At 43.2% G+C, this 23,404-nt stretch overlaps 1 protein-coding gene across 4 annotated transcripts in view; it reads left to right on the plus strand.

Annotated features, from left to right (window-relative positions):
• The window catches only part of LOC121541681 (regulator of G-protein signaling 3-like), a 221,258-nt gene that overhangs the window by 176,438 nt on the left and 21,416 nt on the right, over positions 1-23,404 (plus strand). For all 4 annotated transcript variants that reach the window (XM_045208104.1, XM_041850910.2, XM_041850911.2 and 1 more), the window contains one exon: positions 19,416-19,486. In XM_045208104.1, the coding sequence (XP_045064039.1) occupies positions 19,416-19,486 (71 nt within the window). The remainder of the gene's footprint in view (positions 1-19,415; positions 19,487-23,404) is intronic.

The following is a 23,404-nucleotide window of genomic DNA, read 5'->3' on the forward strand; positions in this document are numbered from 1 at the left end:
GAAGAAGCCACTGCTCCAAAACCACCATAAAAAAGCCAAACTACGGTTTGCAACTGCACATGGGGACAAAGGTCATACTGTTTGGAGAAATGTCCTCTGGTCTGATGAAACAAAAATAGAACTGTTTGCCCATAATGACCATCGTTATGTTTGGTGAAAAAAGGAGGTTGCTTGCAAGCCGAAGATGCCATCCCAACCATGAAGCACGGGGGTGGCAGCATCATGCTGCGGGGGTGCTTTGCTGCAGGAGTGACTGGTGCACTTCACAAAATAGATTGCATCATGAGGAAGCAAAATTATGTGGATATATTGAAGCAACATCTCAAGACATCAGTCAGGAAGTTAAAGCTTGGTCGCAAATGGGTCTTCCAAATGGACAATGACTCCAAGCATACTTCCAAAGTTGTGGCAAAATGGCTTAAGGACAACAAAGTCAAGGTATTGGAGTGGCCATCACAAAGCTCTGACCTCAATCCTATAGAAAATTTGTGGGCAGAACTGAACAAGCTTGTGCGGGCAAGGAGGCCTACAAACCTGACTCACTTACACCAGCTCTGTCAGGAGGAATGGGCCAAAATTCACCCAACTTATTGTGGGAAGCTTGTGGAAGGCTACCCGAAACATTTGACCCAAGTTAAACAATTAAAGGGCAATGCTACCAAATACTAATTGAGTGTATGTAAACATCTGACCCACTGGGAATGTGATGAAAGAAATAAAAGCTGAAAGAAATAATTCTCTATTATTCTGACATTTCACATTCTTAAAATAAAGTGGTGATCCTAACTGACCTAAGAGAGGGAATTTTTACTAGGATTAAATGTCAGGAATTGTGAAAAACTGAGTTTAAATGTATTTGGCTAAGGTGTATGTAAACTTCCGACTTCAACTGTATGTGTATATAAATCTGAGTACTAAGTGTGTGTGTATGAAATAATTGTGTCTTCTCTCAAGGTGTGCCTCACTGAGCATAGCTGTAGATAAATCAACTGTCCAGTAGGAGGAGCTGCCCACCATTAACCATGGGAACTCATACATGGAAATGTATATTCAAATATTAAATTTTTCTTATAGTAATTGTCATGATTTTTTATATGTTGACTTATAAAAAACAATGGGAAAGCTTTAAGGAAAGCATTCTCAGAACATACACTTTTCTTATAATATTCATAGATGACTCATATAATTAATATATATTTTGTCATAACATATCTATGTAGGAAATTCACCACAATCATGTATTCAATTGTGTATGTCATGATTATTTTCCATATGGGGAAACAGATTGGTGGGAGTGCGTACAGGCTGTCAGGGCATACATATATATATATATATATATTTTTGGGTGTGACGTCATTACGTCCAGCTGTTTTTATCTACACAAGACAGTTAAATGGAAATGCACCATAGCAGGAAATTGTCACATCTATTTTCTATGCAAACTTTCTAAATGTCTACAAAAAATCACTGGAGAAGTTAATGGAAACATAGCTACAGTGCTAAATATAGAACTTTCTCTCTGTCCGAGGTTTAGGGAACGACAACTGAAAAACAAAATGTAGACAAAGAGTTGAGCAGGTTGGCTAGAGTAGTCTTGTTGTAGTGAAGTTCAAGGCTGACACAAAACAACTGTAACATTGACATCTTCCCATTCTGTTAGCTTAGCTAGCTCCAAAACGTATGTAAAGGTTATACGTGGTCTACAGTATTGGTGTTTATCTTTGTTTCAGAGAACACGGTTGTGGTTACAGAAGCATTTAGCACAGGACACAAGTGGGGTACCACTCCAAACCGCGAGGATGCTGAGCAAACATGTGGCTGTGTTCTGGTTGTCTGGGACCATCTGAGGGGACAAAGGGTCATCAGGGGTCAGTCTCATGTGGGACATTGGAGCTGGATGCGTCCAGTGAAACCCTGAATGGGTAACATGTAAATATTTGCGGAGCGGAGTAAACTGTGCAGGTGTACAGGACATTCAACCCACGCCAAGGCCCCCTCTAGTCTCCATAAAAAAATACCTGACTGGAGCAGATATGGGTTTTTAATATGGCTTTTGATATATCGTATTTCACAGTTCATCTTGTCTTGACTGGAGTTTATATAGTAATTGAATCACATGTTTTATTGACATTACAAGTACAATACATGACGTAGGCCTATAGCGGGAGACTTTCTCAATGGGTTTTGTGAGGTTTGTACCTGATCATCCCCAGTAAGGTTTCCATCGCTTCTTCCCCTTGACCATTATTAATGGGTTTAGAACAGTATATATGAACTCACCCTCCTTTTATCCAAACTTGATGCTCGTGATACATGTGCCGTTGTTTGTCCATCTTCAACATCATCATCAGGGAGGTTTTGGGAAGAAGATGAAAGGGAGGATATGATTGTAAGTGTGTGTGTGTGTGTGTGTGTGTGTGCGTGTGTGTGTGTGTGTGTGTGTGTGTGTGTGTGTGTGTGTGTGTGTGTGTGCATGTAAAGAGGCATTAAGGTGGCAAGGATAGGTCTTTATGATCCATATCCTGTATCACTCTGTAATAGAGTAAACTAAGGCGCATAGCATAACCCTGGGTAGCCACCCTTTCTTAGGGGAAGAAACCCTCATCAGTTGTTGGAAAAATTGTGAGACTTGAGGACGGATACATTTAGATCGGGGAGAATGCTAGAAAAATATATGCATTCCTCCAAGGGGATGCCGCTTGACAGGCAGGAAGAGGCGAACGCATTTTGGCTCTGGAGATAGGCAGTCACATTGACATGAGAGCAGAAGAGCAGGCTCACTGGGCGACTGCAATAACGGGTCTTCTTAGAAGAGCGATCAGAATGAGTTTTTCATGGGCTTATGAAGGAGTGTCAGAATGTTCTGATGTGGAGTCCTTTCTCTGTAACTTTTGGCTATCTGTCAAAACAAATAGGATGGTTATGCAACTTAAAGAGATGCTGCCTGCCTGCTTTATAGATTTACTGCTTGATTTTCCTAGAGATAATATAGCCCGTAGTTAAAATGGAGGACTCTGTGTGCTCTTGTTTGTGTAACGTTTTATATGCCATTTCATTTGAAAATGGTAGACATTGGCCCTGTGCCCTAACAACAGTTTTCATTATTCACTATTCTTCACGACTGCGAAGGTGCCAAATACAGTGAGGAAAAAAAGTATTTAGTCAGCCACCAATTGTGCAAGTTCTCCCACTTAAAAAGATGAGAGAGGCCTGTAATTTTCATCATAGGTACACGTCAACTATGACAGACAAAATGAGAATTTATTTTCCAGAAAATCACATTGTAGGATTTTTTATGAATTTATTTGCAAAATATGGTGGAAAATAAGTATTTGGTCAATAACAAAAGTTTCTCAATACTTTGTTATATACCCTTTGTTGGCAATGACACAGGTCAAATGTTTTCTGTAAGTCTTCACAAGGTTTTCACACACTGTTGCTGGTATTTTGGCCCATTACTCCATGCAGATCTCCTCTAGAGCAGTGATGTTTTGGGGCTGTCGCTGGGCAACACGGACTTTCAACTCCCCTCCAAAGATTTTCTATGGGGTTGAGATCTGGAGACTGGCTAGGCCACTCCAGGACCTTGAAATGCTTCTTACGAAGCCACTCCTTCGTTGCCCGGGCGGTGTGTTTGGGATCATTGTCATGCTGAAAGACCCAGCCACGTTTAATCTTCAATGCCCTTGAGGATGGAAGGAGGTTTTCACTCAAAAATCTCACGATACATGGCCCCATTCATTCTTTCCTTTACACGGATCAGTCGTCCTGGTCCCTTTGCAGAAAAACAGCCCCAAAGCATGATGTTTCCACCCCCATGCTTCACAGTAGGTATGGTGTTCTTTGGATGCAACTCAGCATTCTTTGTCCTCCAAACACGACGAGTTGAGTTTTTACCAAAAAGTTCTATTTTGGTTTCATCTGACCATATGACATTCTCCCAATCCTCTTCTGGATCATCCAAATGCACTCTAGCAAACTTCAGACGGGCCTGGACATGTACTGGCTTAAGCAGGGGGACACGTCTTGCACTGCAGTATTTGAGTCCCTGGCGGCGTAGTGTGTTACTGATGGTAGGCTTTGTTACTTTGGTCCCAGCTCTCTGCAGGTCATAAACTAGGTCCCCCCGTGTGGTTCTGGGATTTTTGCTCACCGTTCTTGTGATCATTTTGACCCCACGGGGTGAGATCTTGCGTGGAGCCCCAGATCGAGGGAGATTATCAGTGGTCTTGTATGTCTTCCATTTCCTAATAATTGCTCCCACAGTTGATTTCTTCAAACCAAGCTGCTTACCTATTGCAGATTCAGTCTTCCCAGCCTGGTGCAGGTCTACAATTTTGTTTCTGGTGTCCTTTGACAGCTCTTTGGTCTTGGCCATAGTGGAGTTTGGAGTGTGACTGTTTGAGGTTGTGGACAGGTGTCTTTTATACTGATAACAAGTTCAAACAGGTGCCATTAATACAGGTAACGAGTGGAGGACAGAGGAGCCTCTTAAAGAAGAAGTTACAGGTCTGACCAAATACTTATTTTCCACCATAATTTGCAAATAAATTAATTTAAAATGTGATTTTCTGGAAAAGAAATTCTCAATTTGTCTGTCATAGTTGACGTGTACCTATGATGAAAATTACAGGCCTCGCTCATCTTTTTAAGTGTGAGAACTTGCACAATTGGTTGCTGACTAAATACTTTTTTTCCCCACTGTATTATGGCTCTGTAATGCAATAATGCATTTGGCCAGCACAATGTTTGTGTGTGTTTTTTGTGTTTTTGAGAGAGAGAGAGAGAGAGAGAGAGAGAGAGAGAGAGAGAGAGAGAGAGAGAGAGAGAGAGAGAGAGAGAGAGAGAGAGAGAGAGAGAGAGAGAGAGAGAGAGAACCAAGTGGAGAGAACAGAGAGAGAGAGAGAGAGAGAGAGAGAGAGAGAGAGAGAGAGAGAGAGAGAGAGAGAGAGAGAGAGAGAGAACCAAGTGGAGAGAACAGAGAGAGAGAGAGAGAGAACCAAGTGGAGAGAACAGAGAGAGAGAGAGAGCGAGAGAGCGAGAGAGAGAGAGAGAGAGAGAGAGAGAGAGAGAGAGAGAGAGAGAACCAAGTGGACAGAACAGAGAGAGAGAAGAGAGGGAGGGATAGATGAGGAATGACAGGTCACCAGCTCCAGCCAGTAAAGTTTTGGCCTCCACCAAGCCAGCTGTCTGTTCTCTAATCTAATCTTCCAGAGACTTCCTTTGTTGAACAGCTCAATGTCAAACAAACTATTCAACCTCTTAAGGATACATTTATTCACTGCCTTAATCATTAAAATTAACATCCTATTAATTAGTATTCTGAATGCTTAGATTTACATTAGCAACTTAGATAAGTTCTGTAGGCACCACATACAGCGTATTCGGAAAGTATTCAGAGCCCTTGACTTTTTCCACATTTTGTTACGCCTTATTCTAAAAAAAAATGAAATTGTTTTTTTCCCCTCATCAATCTACACACAATACCCCATAATGACAAAGCAAAAACAGGTTTTAGACATTTTTGCTAATTTATTCAAAATAAAAAATGAAAATATCACACTTACATAAGTATTCAGACCCTTTACTCAGTACATTGTTGAAGCACTTTTGGCAGCGATTACAGCCTCGAGTCTTCTTGGGTATGACGCTACAAGCTTGGCACACCTGTATTTGGGGAGTTTCTCCCATTCTGCTCTGCAGATCCTCTCAAGCTCTGTCAGGTTGGATGCGGAGAGTCGCTGCACAGCTATTTTCAGGTCTCTCCAGAGATGTTCAATCGAGTTCAAGTCCGAGCTCTGGCTGGGCCACTCAATGACATTCAGAGACTTGTCCCGAAGCCACTCCTGCATTGCCTTGGCTGTGTGCTTAGGGTCATTGTCCTATTGGAAGGTGAACCTTCGCCCCAGTCTGAGGTCCTGAGGGCTCTGGAGCAGGTTTTACATTTACATTTTAGTCATTTAGCAGACGCTCTTATCCAGAGCAACTTACAGTAAGTGAGTGCATACATTTTTTCATACTGGCCCCCCGTGGGAAATGAACCCACAACCCTGGCGTTGCAAGCGCCATGCTCTACCAACTGAGCTACACGGGGCCAAGGATCAAGAATCTCTCTGTACTTTGCTCCGTTCATCTTTCCCTCGATCCTTACTAGTCTCCCAGTCCCTGCACTGAAAGACATCCCCACAGCATGATGCTGTCACCACCATGCTTCACCGTAGGGATGGTGCCAGGTTTCCTCCAGACGTGATGCTTGGCATTCAGGCCAAATAGTTCAATCTTGGTTTCATCAGACCAGAGAATCTTGTTTCTAATGGTCTGAAAGTCTTTAAGTGCATTTTGGCAAACTCCAAGCGGGCTGTCATGTGCCTTTTACTGAGGAGTGGCTTCCATCTGGCCACTCTACAATAAAGGCCTGATTGGTGGATTGCTGCTGAGATTGTTGTCCTTCTGGAAGATTCTCCCATCTCCACAGACAAACTCTGACCAAGGCCCTTCTCCCCTGATTGCTCAGTTTGAATTTACCACAGGTGGACAATCAAGTTGTAGAAACATTTGAAGTATGATCAATGGAAACAGGATGCACCTGAGCTAAATTTCCAGTCTCATAGCAAAGGGTCTGAATACTTATGTAAATAGGGTATTTCTGTTTTGTTATTTTTTTTATTTGAAAAACTTTCTAAAAACCTGTTTTCACTTTGTCATTGTGGGGTATTGTGTGTAGATTGATGAGGACATAAAAAAAAAAAATCCATTTTAGAATAAGGCTGTAACTTAAGAAAATGTGGAGAAAGACAAGGGGTCTGAATAGTTTCTGTATGCACTGTATTTAGAAATGTGATCCAAGATCTGCCAGTGGCAAGTGCATGTGTACACTTTATCAGTATTTTGATTATCCTCTCTAAACCCCCAAAGAGCAAGAAGTTGCATAGTGGCAAGGGGATTACTCCCTGGAAGGAAAAAACCTTGAGAGGAACCACTCAGGAGGGGATATACCTGTCCTATAATATAATCCTTAAAGATCTACACAAGTACCTTGGAGCTGAAGGCCAACTTGTGATTCAGTATTAGGCTACCAGGTTATGGACTTTGTCCCTAATGGCACCCTATTACCTTGGGAAGTAGCCATTATAAACTACCATTCAGAATGCCTACACCCATTAGTCTGCAGAATGAAGCCAGGTGGTCTGTCCAAAGGTCCCAGCTTCAATCCTCACCGGGTGGTGGTGCTACCGTGTGGGCCAGCGCACATCCCACTAACCAACCCTCTAGACCTTAACATCAAGGTCAGCCCTGCATTAGCTCCCTCTCTCTCTATAGGGCTCTACAGGAGCTTAGTCCTTCAGCCCCTCAGGCCTATACAGACCTATACAGGGGACTTGTACTCTGACATGTTTTCTTAAATCCTTGCCACAGTGGCTTGGTAATCCCCAGCTAATGAAGAGAATCCTATTGTTTGTTTTTGTGGCAGTGATTGTGTGGCTGATTCCTCCAACAAGCTTTCACAGTCTCATGTCAGAATTAGACGTTCACGTTCCAAACTTCAAATTTAGAAAGTGTTTAAGGTTAAGTGTAGGCATTAACTCCAAATGGTTAAGGTAAGGGATAGGCTTAAAATAAACATCTAAAAAAATACATTGTATCGCTGGATTCAAACATGCAATGTTTTGCACCAGAGGCAGATGCTCACGCCTATCTGCCATTCCTGTCCACAACTACCCAGCAAAACTTAAACCTACTTGAAGGTAACAGTGCTCGCTGATGCCCCTAGTGGCCGGTGTCAATGTCATCTCCCGACGTCCTCAGACATGGATGGACGTGATACTGACTTGTATCACGGGTGACCTGGCTGGATTCCTCCAATGCTTTGACATGCTGTGGTCTTAGCAGCAGCATTGTGAGACACAGTGGGAATGGGCAGTGTGTCTTCACCAATTTAGAGCGAACTGTCGCTTGGCACTGATTCAGGAACAGTGTAGAGGAACATTGGTGATTGGGGATTTGCTTCTAAGGCCTTATAAAGAGCATGAGAGCTGAGAGACGGGCAGGGAGAGATGGGCAGTGCACTCAGACCTCAGCCCAATCATGTTTTATGTGCATAGAGCTTTTTGAAAGCTTCTTTGTCCTTAGGTACTCAACTTAACAGTAACCCAGGCCCAAAGTTCAGATGAGAATTGAAAGGTTGACAGGACTGCCATTGCCAAGTGAGGGAGGGATGTAGCTTCTCTGTCCAGCTCCTCTCTTCCCGACAAACCTCTTGTCACTACTTCCCTCACTTCCCTCAGAGTGTGTAGTATACAGGCGTCGGTTGGCATAGTAGTGTGTGTGGTGTCCACAACAAGATGTCCACAACACGTCCCCTGACGTATGGCTGTTGTGAGGAGAAAATCCAGCAGGCCCCTTTCTTTACTTTTCATGCAGTGTGATTGTGTGTGTATGTAGGTAGTGACTGCCTGTTGGCTGCGTTAATGGCATCGGTTGCCATAGCAGTGCTTTGGAAAGTATTGTGTAGAGAGGGATGGGACACACTCACTGTGTCAGTAAACAAGCCGTTCACTTGTTGATAAACACACACTGACTCAGGCACACTTCACACACTTCCACGCAGTCTAGTTATAAGTTTCAAGTTGTATTAGTTTTATGCACGGGATACACATGGTATACACCGTTCAACAAAATGCTTACTTACACGTTCCTTCTCAACAATGCATCGACAATAACAATTAATAAAATATAAGAATACGAACATGGCTCAGTAGAATAGAATAAACGGATATGTGATGAGTGTTTCAAGGCAAAGCTTTTTCTCCATACTCCGTTGCCAGGTTCCACAAGCCCAAGTTGTAAGGTTAGTTGGGGCTGGAGATGAAAGGTGATAATGGTTTATTGCTCCATCCCTTCTTTTCTCAAATTTTCATCGCTCTTTCTCCCCCTCTCACCTCTCTCTCTGTCATCGTCAATCTCTGTCTCTCTCTCTGTCATCAGTCAATCTCTGTCTCTCTCTCTGTCATCGTCAATCTCTGTTTCTCTCTGTCATTAGTCAATCTCTGTCTCTTGCTCTCTCTCTCTCTCTCTCTCTCTCTCTCTCTCTCTCTCTCTCTCTCTCTCTCTCTCTCTCTCTCTCTCTCTCTCTCTCTCTCTCTCTCTCTCTCATACCTCTGTCCCACCTGCCACTGCCCACCGTGTCCCTCTTTCTCTCTCTCCCTTCACCATCTCCTTCATTAGAGCCTGTTCTGTAACCATTTTCCCTTCCTGAGGGGATGTCAGCTAACTCCATCCCTATGTCACCCTGACTCCTAACAACTGTGAGCGTGTGTATGGTGGTGTGGTGTTTGGGGTGTGTTAGACAGCCAGTTGGGGGGTCTTCTTCCCTGATATTTTTAGAAAGAACACCTTGCTCTCTTTATCTTTGTGTGTAGCACATCGATCCCACATAGAGAACACAGCTACGTCCAAAATACTGTAGCACCCTATTCCCTATTTAGTGTACTACTTTTGACCAGGTCCCATATGGCTCTATAGGACTATATAAGGAATAGGGTGCCATTTGGAACGTGTCCTACAGCACCTTGAACAACAACAGAAAGCGCAGTTATTTTCCCACAGCCACTACAGCCAATAGATCATATTGATGGCCAAACATTGACAAGCAGTAATCTGTATACTGCACAGTACAACATCTATGTCATATTCATCACCCTGTTTACTCTCTATCTATTTTTATCCCTTCTCTATCCTTTTACCTCTTACCTGGCCTGTCCATGTTCATGACTCTAACTATCTCATGGAGTACGTTACGTTGTCCCAGTTTCATAACTCATCTGAGCATAATATGACCGTAATTTACCCGCGTTCATGTCTCCATATTTAGCATGGAGGCCAATGGTGACACAACACTGTCTGTTCTAGGGAAGGATAATGTTATGAACTGGTTCACTCACCATATGCTACTTGTTCACATCAAGTCACTTACCCAGACCCAAAAATAAGCATGTTATCCAGCCCTTATTTCATTTTAGAAATCTAATTTCAGGAATACCAATGTTTAAATAAGGATCATTTTAGGACCACATTTTAGAAGGTTTGGCGCAGCTGCCAAATACTGTATACTGCAGTATGAGAACGGTAGTCACGGTTATATTATACAACAACCCACAGGCTTCGCATTGTTAAGAGCTTGATGAAACGTAAAATTCAAAATAATGGATTTCTGGTTATCATCCAAATGCGTTTAGTTTCTCATGGTAGCTTCTGATGAGGTATTTTACACAGCAAGCGAAAACAGACTTTGAAGCCAAATCGTTGCTAAAGATGATGTTTGTGTCTGCATTTGTCTTGGATTAGTCTTCATTAAAAGTCACTTAAGTCACAACACTTTGATATTTATAGCCATAAATAATATTTGCATAGTAGTTGACGTCCAGCAGCTTGCATTTTTCACTTTGGTATCTGCACTTGCTTCACAGTACTCAATGAATATAGTAACAAACTAACTTTTGGTTGGAGTTGAGTTGAGGGCATGCGCTAGCCTGGCAATTTAGACTGTTCTGCCTATTCTCTGCCAGTCTATTCTTCTGCCCTGCCATTTTAGTGATATCTTCTCTGGCTTAGACAGCAAAGTAGACAGAGTAACTACTGTGTGCTGATGTTAAAGACAGAGCAATTTACTGCTCAGTTAAGCTACCGGCCTGAAAACCAGCCTACCGATACTGCTTTTCACTTGGGCTCAGTGCTACTCTGCTCAATTTGTTTCTTCTATGGAGAGCAAGGTAATACTGTATTTTAAACATATAAATGCTTTGAGATTATGTAAATGAAAAATACTCTATGATTAAAATGCATTACTATTACATTATGTGTAGGAAATACAACTACAATACGATTATATGGTTATAATGTGTAACCTATAAGCCTGCTATAAAGCAATTGTGTTGTTTTGTGACGTGATAGGTGGTGTTTAGCTCGTTTGTGATATATCATGTAGAATAGATATAGTAAATCATGTGTAAATGCACTTTGTTACCTTATGGGGAAACCAATTTCAAAATAGTCCCAGTGTTATCTTATGAAGAGCTAGGTGTTGTTCTCCCCTGTTGTGATATATGGTGTAGGGATCTAACTTGCACACAGTCTCCAGAGAACACTGAGTAAGGATCTGGGTGTTGTTTACCTCTGCTGAGAAGTGGAGGATGACCCGCCGCGACCCTGGGCGTACATCTGACCTGCATCATTCCCCAGCTGCTCTCTCTCTGAATCTCCCTCCTCCCTCTTCTAGTGGAATACCGTTTACACCATTCCTCCCCGGTCCCCCTCTTCCCTCTTTTTCTGGTACAGCTTTCCACAAACTGCCCTTCGTCTCACTGACGGCTGAACTTCACCTCTGAGATTCCCCTCAGGGTAAATACCAGAGGTTAGGTTTGGGGTCAGGTTTTCAGGTCTCCTCTTCCCTCTCCACTGTCTCTCTTCCCCCCTCCTTCTTCTTTTTCTTCTCCTATCGCTCTCAGATCAGGTGTCAGGTCTCCCTCTCTCCCCTGTCTCCCACCTTCCCTCTCTCTTCCCTCTCACTTCACTGTCAAAAGCATTTCTCATCATAGCTGCACTAGCTGTAATGAAGGTCTCACTGCTACCTTTGACAGGCAGGCTGGGAATAGAGAAGAATTCCTACAGCTAATAATAGTCAGATGGAAACACCGCCATCAAAAATACCTCACGTTGTTTTTCCTTTAAGAATCCTTCAGGAACGTCGTCCTTACGGAAAAGGGTGTGATGGAGCTAAGACTTGGGGACTGGAAGGCATGCCAAAGCTGTGGCTGAAATTACGTACCATGGCTGATCTGTGGTCGGAAAAGCTGTTTGGGAATTCGATAATGTTGGGGCAGATGACCCGCGTGGATTTTTGGAGTCTAATTAAGCATGGTTGGTCTATGTGAAGCGAGCCACATTGTTTCACAACATCCTGTACACCACAGGAAGTTCTTACTCAGACAGGAAGCAGCCATCTCCTGCAAGTGCTGAATAACAGCAGGACAAGACTGAGGGGGGTCAGATTAAAAAGAACACACGCACCCCCCCCTCCCCCCCCACACACACACACACAAGCAGGCATGCACACACACGCACACACACACAAATACACACAAAAGGTATAGGGCTGTACCTTTTTTACCTAATAGCATCCTTTTGATATTTTGAGTGACTCATTGTTGTGTTTCCTGGCTGTGGTTCATTGAGTTCGTCATCAAAGACTCACACATTGGTTGATTGTGTGAGACAGTATTGGAGTTTTTTTGAATGTGTGTGTGTGTGTGTACCAATTTGTGTGCCCACGAGACACTGTGGCTGTGCCCAGAGGACCATGGCTCCAGCTTCCATGCACCTGTCCTCCTCTTCTCCAGTGGGTGTTGAGTGACAGCTGAAGGGGCTTTCTGACTAACAATGGAGGGTCTTAGGAGGAGGAAATCTACAGTTACACACGGAACACAATAGGAAACACTCACTCTGTAACAGTTACACACAGCTCTGTCTGAACCAACTCTGTTTTAGAATGTTGTTCTAGGAATCGGTGCCAGGCAAAAGGACAGAGCACTAACCCCGGACACTTAAACATTATGTCATTAAGGATATTAAAGAAATTAGAATTGAACAATGTGCGGCAGGAATTTGCTATCAAGTCATTGATGTCAAAGCGCTCACATTAAACAAATGAACAAGTCCGAAAGTCAGCCATGTTGAAAGGAAAGTTGAAACTCGCCTTTATGTTGTAACGAACTTACGCTTCAACTTTCTCCTGTCTTTACCTCATCCAACAATGGACTCAAACTGTGCCATTGGGTTGCATTTGAGAATATTACGGTTTATATTCACCCATCTCGTTTAACTTCCTTCCCGGAAAACCTCTTATGGCCTCCATTAGGCCTGTTTTTCTTTTGTTCCGCTATTTTTTCCATTCTTCACCAAGACCCATTGTTGCTTCCATGCCCCCAGGAGAGAACTCAGAGAAGCATTGTCCTCTGCTTTTTGTCCTACCCTGTTCCCCCCTTCTACTCTCCTCCTCGGTCCCCCCTCTCTCCACCAGACTACACAATGTCAGGAAACCGGGTCTAAATGGTTCACACAAACCCAGACCTGCTCAAATGGAGCGAGGGAAAGAAAGCAGGCCTGAAGGAAAGAAGGAAAAGGCGGGACATTGTCCAAAGGTGAATAGTCAAGTTATTTTTTGGTGGAGGAGAGAGAGGGGAGGCATGATTAAGGCCAGGGCAGCAGGCTGCAGCAGCCAGGCAGCAGCAGGAGTGAACTGCTGAATGGAGGTTGGGTATACAAGGACTAACAGGCTGGGGGCCAACCCTTCACCTTGAGGGCTTTACTCTAGGCTGTTTTGCACTGTGAATTGATTGCAGTGTTTTTAGCAGCAGTGGGTAGTTTATGTGTACATCACTGGATGTGCAAATGAAGTTGTTTTTTGGGGGTGGTTTTACAGGATGTTTGAGTACGTTTTTTGTTTGTGTGCACTGTACACTGAGAGTACAAAACATTAAGAACACCTTCCTAATATTGTGTTGCACAGCCTCAATTCGTCGAAAGCGTTCCACAGAGGCCCATGTTGATTCAAAATAAAATTAAAATAAAATAAAATGTTATTGGTCACATACACGTGTTTAGCAGATGTTATTGCAGGTGTAGCAAAATGCTTGTGTTTCTAGCTCCGACAGTGCAGTATATCTAACAAGTAATATCTATCAATTTCACAACATATACCTAATACACACAAATCTAAGTATTCCAATGCTTCCCACAGTTGTATGACGTTGGCTAGATGTCCTTTGGGTAGTGGACCATTTATTGATACACACGGGAAACTGTTGAGTGTGAAAAACCCAGCAGCGTTGCAGTTCTAAACACAAACCGGTGCGCCTGGCACCTACTACCATACCCCATTCAAAGGCACTTAAATATTTTGTTTTGCCCATTCAACCTCTGAATTGCACACATACACAATCAATGTCTTAATTGTCTCAAGGCTTAAAAATCCTTCTTTAACCTGTCTCCTCCCCTTCATCTACACTGATTGAAGTGGATTTAAGAAGTGACATCAATGAGGGATCATAGCTTTCACCTGGATTCACCTGGTCAGTCTATTTCATGGAAAGAGTTTTTGCATTCTCAGTATTGGTGTGGTAGTGTTTGTATGTGCTGTATTTGTGAATATGTACTGTATTTGTGTGTCTGAGAGTGTAGCGTTTATTTGTGATCAATGTTTGTGAGAAACATGAGTGCATGTGAGTGAGTGAATGTGTGTGTGTTCCCGTTCTCTCTTTCTACTCATGCCATATCCCAGCTCTCTATTATCAGGGAACAGCAGGCCAGTGGTGCGACTGCCAGCTGATGTTCTGAACCACAGCAACCCTCACTGAGTGCCCTGTCACATCATGGATCAATAGATTGTGTGTGTGTGTGTGTGTGTGTGTGTGTGTGTGTGTGTGTGTGTGTGTGTGTGTGTGTGTGTGTGTGTGTGTGTGTGTGTGTGTGTGTGTGTGTGTGTGTGTGTGTGCGTGTGCATGCGTGGCATATGTGCATGCATGAGTGGTGAGTAAGTGTGTGTACATGTGTGTGTGACCGATCAAGCCCCCATCACCCCACCACATCATCCCTCCTCATCTCTTGCCCCTAGCCCTTAGGTGTGTATGGCTCTGAGCCCCTTGGCCTGCGGGTGTAGACATTGCCAGGCCCACTGGTGTCTCTCCTCAGTGGAGCATGTGAGAGAGTGTTTCTGCTGTGGACCACTGCTATGCAGCCATTGGGCCGCAGGGCTATATATGCTGTGCATTCGGAAAGTATTCAGACCTTGACTTTTTTTATATTTTGTTACGTTACAGCCTTATTCTAAAATGGATTAAGTAGTGTTTTTCCTCTTTAATCTACACACAATACCCTATAATGACTAAGAAAAAACAGGTTTTTAGAAATGTTTGCAAATGTATTAAAAATAAAAAACTGAAATTTACATAAATATTCAGACCCTTTACTCAGTACTTTGTTGAAGTACCTTTGGCAGCGATTACAGCCTCGAGTCTTCTTGGGTATGACGCTACAAGCTTGGTACACCTGTATTTGGGGAGTTTATCCCATTCTGCTCTGCAGATTCTCTCAAGCTCTGTCAAGTTGGATGGGAAGTGTGTCTGCACAGCTATTTTCAGGTCTCTCCAGAGATGTTCGATTGGGTTCAAGTCCGGGCTCTGGCTGGGCCACTCAAGGACATTCAGAGACTTATCCCGAAAACACTCCTGCATTGTCTTGGCTGTGTGCTTAGGGTCATTGTCTTGTTGGAAGGTGAACCTTCGCCCCAGTCTGAGGTCCTGAGCGCTCTGGAGCAGGTTTTCATCAAGGATCTCTCTGTACTTTGCTCTGTTCATCTTTCCCTCGATCCCGACTAGTCTCCCAGTCCCTGCCGCTGAAAAACATCCCCACAGCATGATGCTGCCGCCACCATGCTTCAACGTAAGGATTGTGCCTGGTTTCCTCCAGACGTGATGCTTGGCATTCAGGCCAAAGAGATCAATCTTGGTTTCATCACACCAGAGAATCTTGTTTCTCATGGTCTGAGAGTCCTTTAGGAGCCTTTTGGCAAACTCAAAGCGGGCTGCCATGTGCCTTTTACTGATGAGTGGCTTCCGTCTGGCCACTCTACCATAAAGGCCTGATTCATACTATTTCATCCTTCCACAAGTTATAGTCCCAACACAAATCTAAGGTTGCTACCCATGCCGGCTGGTCATTTGTTCTATCGGTTCGGTTGCCAGAGACGCGACCCAGTTGTTAAGTATTTTTGTTCTTTATCTATGGACGCCAGTCATTTGTTCTAAATGTTCCATTGCTATACTGGCTTGTAACATTCTTATCCCTTGCTTGCTAGCTAGCCAACTACGGCTAACTTACAGTCACGTCAAACAGTGCAGCCAGAATAACAGTAGTAGCTGCATTTGCGTTTGTTTAAGCTGTTTTCTAGTGACATTTATTTGGATACATCCATAACAATGAGTTAATGATGCGCGATTTCGCCTGGCATAGAAAATGTGCTCTCTCATCAGGACACTGTTGTTCAGAGGAGCTAGCCAACAACACAGATAACACAATCACTTCAAACTGAAGCTGGAAAGACTGCAAAGTCGATGCATTTTGTTTTGTTTGACCTGTGATTCATGATTTCGACTGGCTGAGAAAGGCTGTCTGCCTGTCTGTCTCGTCCCGACTCCCGACACGTTTATTACTATTGGACAGCTGGAGATCGAATTTCAATATGGAAACAATGTTGCAACTGTCGGAAAGACAGACAGCAAGGTTGATACAAATCTCTGCTGTTGAACACTAAATGCTAGTCTAAAAGAAATGTGAGATAATATCTAGATGCTTTTTATAGTGGAGATCAAGTTTATAAATTGCCTGGCTGGGCTGATGAGACAGTGGATTGTGCAGTGAGATGGAACAGTGTAAATAGGAATTTCAATGTCATAGCTTTAGCCGGTGGTAACTTGTGGACTAGACACCGGCTAGAATGCGGTTTTAACCAATCAGCATCCAGGATTAGACCCACCCATTGTATAACATGCACTATTTTATCACTGTTTCAAATTGTTATACCTGTATTTGAATCTTAACATCTATATTTTCACGGTTACTTTATGGATAACCTGAGAATGTCTTCTTATAGCAAAATTATGTAGTAGGTATTAAGGTTATACCTAGGTACGTATAAAACAGGTTATACAGTATCTTAGGTTTCAACATGCTATTGTATTCACTCTGTCTAGGTATTCAATCAGTAAGTAGTTCTAGGTTATGGTGCCATGTTCCTCCTATAAGAAACGGCACGCCTTCACGGTGGAAATGACCGCCCTAAACTAGGTCTACATCACGTAACCAGATGCAATCCTACATTACGTGAAAAATGAGTCTTTATCAACAGAGTACAGGAAGTTTGGAAAATCTGAAATCTCCGTCCTTATTGTCGGCAATGGTAATGTTACAAAAACTTACCGGTGTGTTTGTAGTAGGAAACCCATAAACATTCCCTTTAAGACACAGATTAGAAGAGAGTCAATGTGTTCCTGTGGATCGTAATGGGTCTTAATGGCAGTTGGAGGGTTGTTTCAAAGCGTCACGTGAGCCTGGCGTTGAGTGCTTTATGGGTTGAAAGGGCTTGCAACATGAGGACCATGCCATTCATTGACTTCCTCCCCATGGCTGGAACTTCATCGTGTGTCTTAATTTGGGGCTCCCCGATAAAGGCTATAGCAGATGTTCTTTGCGTGTGTGTGTGTGTGTGTGTGTGTGTGTGTGTGTGTGTGTGTGTGTGTGTGTGTGTGTGTGTGTGTGTGTGTGTGTGTGTGTGTGTGTGTGTGAGAGAGTGAGAGTGAGTGACAGACAGACATAGGCGTAGGCAAAAGCAGACCGCCTTCTCCTGTGTCCATGGTCAATAAAATAGAGTTATGACCTCTGGATTAACTAGTCCTACAGTAAACCCTGGGAGTAAAGAGCAAGAGGCCTGGGTCGGCATGACTCCCCCCTTGTCCTCTCTGGTTTCTGGAGGAAAGCCTGGCAGACGGCTCCCTGGGGTCTGGGGCACCCTGGTTCTCATGTTTCCCCGCTAAGATTAGACACTTTATTTTGATGTTGCTGCTGACCCTAGTGACCTCATGGGGATCTGGTAGTTGCACTGTTCTCAGGTTTCCCTATAGTAGATGAGTAGTGTGCGTGCGTGAGTGCATGCGTGTGTATGTGTGTCAGTCCTGAGCTTCTAGGGCTTGGAGGGCACAGGCGGCTAATGACCTACACACACATACTGTAGATACAGTAGCACTGACACTAAGACAGCTGTACATTATACAGCTGTTCATCATTTGTATGTAGTCATGCATTAGGTCAGAGAATATTTTGTATTTGTGTCATTTTCCATTTATGTGCTGAGCGTTGATCTTTAGATGCCAGTTTACAGAAGCTGTTTGCTTACTGTGTCAGTGTATTGTTTTGGTCTGCATCCCAGTAGCTCTACGTTCAGTCACACCTTCAGCAGTGCAATGGGAAAACAGCTCAGTATTTGGAATCTACTCTGGCTATTGTGGAAACAGTGGACCAGACAACTGAGTATGTGTCCTTTACACTGGGACTTGTTGAAAAGGTGTCCACTTCCAGTAATATGGGTAGCAGGTGTTACAGTTTCAGTTTGACTTTGATTATGTTTTAAGATGGCACTGACCTCAACTATGTACACAGCACATGTTTAATGTCTGTGAACTCCTTGCCAACGGTTGATACAATGGCACAATGAAGTGCTTTTTTAGGCAGTGTCCATGTTATGTTATTTTCATTTGTCACTGAGACACAGGCAGGGAAATAAACTATACTGTGTACCTAATGTATCGGGAAATGGTTTCCCAGGAGACCATTGCCGAGAAAAGCACATGCTAACTGTAAGTCGCTCTGGATAAGAGCGTCTGCTAAATGACGTAAATGTAAATGTAAAATATTGTTTCAATGCAATAACAGCCACACACACACGCACACACACACGCACGCACACACACAAACACATTGTGTATGGTGATCTGTGCCCAGACTTCAGCTCAGGTTCGAAGTGTGTTCTCACAACACAAAGGGTAATTTTTCTACAGTTAGGGATACACACACACACACACACACACACACACACACACACGTGCACACATGCACACACATCTGGGTCTACACACTCACTCATGCACACACACACACACATACACACAAACACACACACACACAGAAACCTCCACTTCTCAGTCCAGCAGATTACCAAAGAATGACCCCTCCTCCACTCCTTCCCCTCCTTTCTTTCTCAGCCAATCAGAGATAGAGGGTCACTGGAAGTGTAATGTGACACTGAGGCCTATAGTCTTAATGGGGGCCAGGGCTAACAAACTGGTGTCACACTCTTTTCACACACACACACACACACACACACACACACACACACACACACACACACACACACACACACACACACACACACACACACACACACGCACACACGCGCACACACACACACTCACACACTGTAGGACACCCTGACTCACTCACACACACACATGCATTCAATCTTGGTCAGCCACACACACACACACACACACATACACACACAGAGACCAGGAGGCAGTTGGCGTATGTACTGGGATGCTGTTGAGGATTAGCCAGAGCGGCGGCTAGCTGTGTGTGTTACGGACTAGACTACACTTTACCTCCAACACTGCATACTTTAGCCTAGGGACCCACAGCAGGGACTAGTGACTCTAGGGACTAGGGGCCCATCTGAGGATCTAGGGGTCCATCTGTGTTGTGACTGGGGAGACTGGATGATGCAGTGTGTGCTCTCCCTTCTCTCCCTTCAGCTCAGCGCCGGATCCACATGCAGCTGTGAAGTTGGCCCCGAAGGGTCCAAGAAGAAGAAATCCAAGAATCTGTAAGTAACCAAACAACCTTTGATTGACTGTTTCCTGTATTTGGTTTTCTGTCTTCTTATCTCTGTAGTTGAAAATGAGGAATGTCTTTGTGTGGTGAATGGGGAATCCCATGTTATGTGTTCTAGCAATGCAGGCATTTGATCAAACTAGCATTAATAGTGCTGCATTGTGGAGTTTTCCTGTTTGACGTAAGCAAGAGACCTGAACATGGTTGAATAAGAGAATGTCCCAAAAATGGGGGATTGTTTTGTTTCGCATTCTTGACTGTGACTGCTGTAAATCAAACTCTGAACACAATTTTCAAATTGCTGTAGTTCTATTAGGCTAACCTTTGTAAGACAAAGACAAAGAGATTTGTATTCATTGTTGGGTTAGTGTGGTGTAACCCAAAACGTTTTTTCCTTATACATGGATTTCCCTGATGTATACAGTACAGTGTCACCTCACGTCAATGTCATTAGCCTTAATGCTATTGCCTCATGGCTATCAGACATGGCTCAAGCCACAAGCCTAGACTTGCCACCCACTCTCCAATATACTTTTAAAAGAGGTGTCAGATCCACTGTTGAATGCTAATGTTTTGAATAAGCCCATGGGGGTATGTATGTTAAGAGGTGTGGGCTCATTGAGACAGTGAATGGCTATTGAGTCTGATTCAGCAGATTGGCGGATTGGGAGTCTTAGCCTAAAGAGATCCCTGGCATAAAGGGATTGTGAATGCATTGCACCATGGAGTGGAGAGGGAGAATTAACTTAATCAATGACAGATGATCTCCATTCACTTCCTTAGGTGTTAGATGATGTGTGCGTGCGTGCGTGCGTGTGTCAAATCTCTATGTTGTGAAATGAGTGTGTGTGTGTGTGTGCACACAGTATGAAGTGTATGTGGTACCAAATGTGTGTGTGTGTGTGTGTGTGTGTGTGTGTGTGTGTGTGTGTGTGTGGTGTCAAATAAGTGTTTTGTGAAATGTGTGTGTGTGTGTGTTGCAGACCTGGATTCATATACTATTTCAAATATCTCAATTACCGTCACATACATTCGAAGTAAGTATTCAGATATATTTTATTGTATTTTGAAATACATTTGGGAAGTATTTGAAAATACTCAAATACACATGCTCCAGTACACTCCCATGCATTTAACACAGATATTTGAAAAAATAATTTGAAATACCGTAAAACATCAATTAAACGTTGAGTCTCAAATAGCTGCCTCTCCCTTTTAATTCAGCAAATGCGGTGTGGGTGAACGGATGATCTCCGCATGTGTAGTTCCCACTGTAAAGCATGGAGGAGGAGGTGTTAGGGTGTGGGGGTGCTTTGCTGGTGACACTGTCTGTGATTTATTTAGAATTCAAGGCACACTTAACCAGCATGGCTACCACAGCATTCTGCAGCGATACGCCTTCCCATCTGGTTTGGGCTTAGTGGGACTATCATTTGTTTTTCAACAGGACAATGACCCAACACACTTCCAGGCTGTGTAAGGGCTATTTTACCAAGAAGGAGAGTGATGGAGTGCTGCATCAGATGACCTGGCCTCCACAATCCTCCGACCTCAACCCAATTGAGATGGTTTGGGATGAGTCGGACGGCTGAGTGAAGGAAAAGCAGCCAACAAGTGCTCAGCATATGTGTGAACTCCTTCAAGACTGTTGTAAAAGCATTCCAGATTAAGCTGGTTGAGAAAATGCGAAGAGTGTGCAAAGCTGTCATCGAGGCAAAGGGTGGCTATTTGAAGAATCTCAAATATAAAATATATTTTGATTTGATTTGGTTACCAAAAAATTGTTAAACAAATGAAAATATATTTTATATTTTATAGCTGCTCAGCCTGAGAGCTGATAGCTGATAGCTACTCAGAAAATCAACAAATAATGAACATTTGAATCAGAAGCACAAACAGCCACATTTTAAGCATAATCATTAAGTTAGTACAATGTTATAATATATATATATATATATATATATATATATATATATATATATATATATATACAGTGTATATATATAACTTTAGATGCTAATGATATGAGTTACTACTTGACAAAGAGTTTACATTCAGATAAAGGTGACACCCCTAGGCCATGTGATGGTTTACCTGTCATGAACCCCTCCGCCCTCACAACGGTATCTCCCGCCACTGTTTGATTGCCCCTGGATAGTATGTTTATACAGCTGAGGGTCTGAAAATGTCAAATGTGTAGGTGTTGAGAGGCATGTACCACACCTCCTATGAGTGAGTGATTAAGCAAGCGAGCGAGAGTGCATGTGTGTGACACTAAGGTATCTGTTCACAGGTTGTTAAAGTCCTCCTCCAGTCTCCTTTTCACCTCATTTAACACCTGATTTACTTAACAAAAGGCACATCTCAAAAGGTGGTCTAGGTCCTTTCCTATTTTTTTCTCTATTGCTCCTCTATTGTTCTTCAAGCAAGGGCGAGGCTGGTGACATCACATTTGACCATCAGACCAATTCCTTGAATGCCCTACTCCTTGAAGGTTTCAGTTGTGTCTAAAAAATACTATTTTGCACAAAACATATTTTTTTACCCTTTAGTGTGTGTACTGTACTGTATTTATACTTGGGATATCACTTTTCAACAGCAAAATAGAAAAAAATCACTGGACTATGTCTTTAAGACTGTACATGTTGAGTGGAAGTCTATTGCTGTCTACTCTAAAAGGGTTTTCCGATTAGCATTTTCTGTCTAGCCTCAAATGAGCCAAATGTGTCTGACCCAATTGCAATCTGTGCTTACAATGCCTATACCTAGTTAACACTCATACATCAACCAATTTTCATACTCTGATGTGGACACATAACCAGAAGCCCAATGACGAGCATACACACACACAGACACACACAGACACACACACACACACACACACACACACACACACACACACACACACACACACACACACACACACACACACACACACACACACACACACACACACACACACACACACACACACACACACACATACTCACACACACTGAGCCACTGAAACACACCAGAGCTCTAACATCAAATACCTTGTAGCTAAGCGCTTGTGTTGCTACATCATCCATCTCCCCAGTGATACAATACCTCTATATGCTATCTCAGGAATCTGGCCCTGTCTCCGGGCTGAAACCCCAGCCTATGCACTCTGAGACAGAGCTCTGGGGAGATGAAACAGGACACGCCAGATGTGGGGAATAATCACGTATGCAACCACTTACACCATCAGGCATATGTGGGTTACAGCGCAGCCGGTTACAGGAACGTAGAATAGAGTTGTGAGTTGTTGTTTTTGAGTCATTTCCCAAAAGCATAAGTAGGGAGGATATTGCCTAAACTGGGAATATACGTGTAGAAGGGTTGGATTACAACTGAATTGTTTGGTTAGGGAAGTGTTTTCTGGAGGGTATTTGCATTTATATATCTTGCATGTATCCAGATAGTGCAGCGGTTCACAAACTTGGTCCTCGGGACCCCAAAGGGTTCACGTTTTGGTTTTTGCCCTAACACTACACAGCTGATTCAAATTATCAAATCTTGATGACTACTTGAATCAGCTGTGTAGTGCTAGGCAAAAAAAAGCACCCCTTGGGGTCCCGAGGACCGAGTTTGTGAACCATGAGTTAGTGTGTGTGTGCTACATATGATACTTTGACTAAGCACTTGCTAGATGATGTTGCAATGTACTTGATTAAAACCTGTTACAATCTGTTAAGTTACTCAACTATGTAGCTGTAAACTGAACCTGTCCCTTGTCCTATTTCCCCGAATGACCTCTTCCTCTTCTTACCTCCTTCTTTGTACCTCTTCACTCTCTCCATTGTTTTCCTTTACCGGGAGACTGAGTTCAGTCTGAAACCTGAATCCTTGTCTTTGTAAATCATGCTCCTCCTTTCTCCCTGTCTCT

The sequence above is a fragment of the Coregonus clupeaformis genome, chromosome 27 (assembly GCF_020615455.1).
Source record: "Coregonus clupeaformis isolate EN_2021a chromosome 27, ASM2061545v1, whole genome shotgun sequence".
In the NCBI taxonomy this organism is placed as follows: domain Eukaryota; kingdom Metazoa; phylum Chordata; class Actinopteri; order Salmoniformes; family Salmonidae; genus Coregonus; species Coregonus clupeaformis.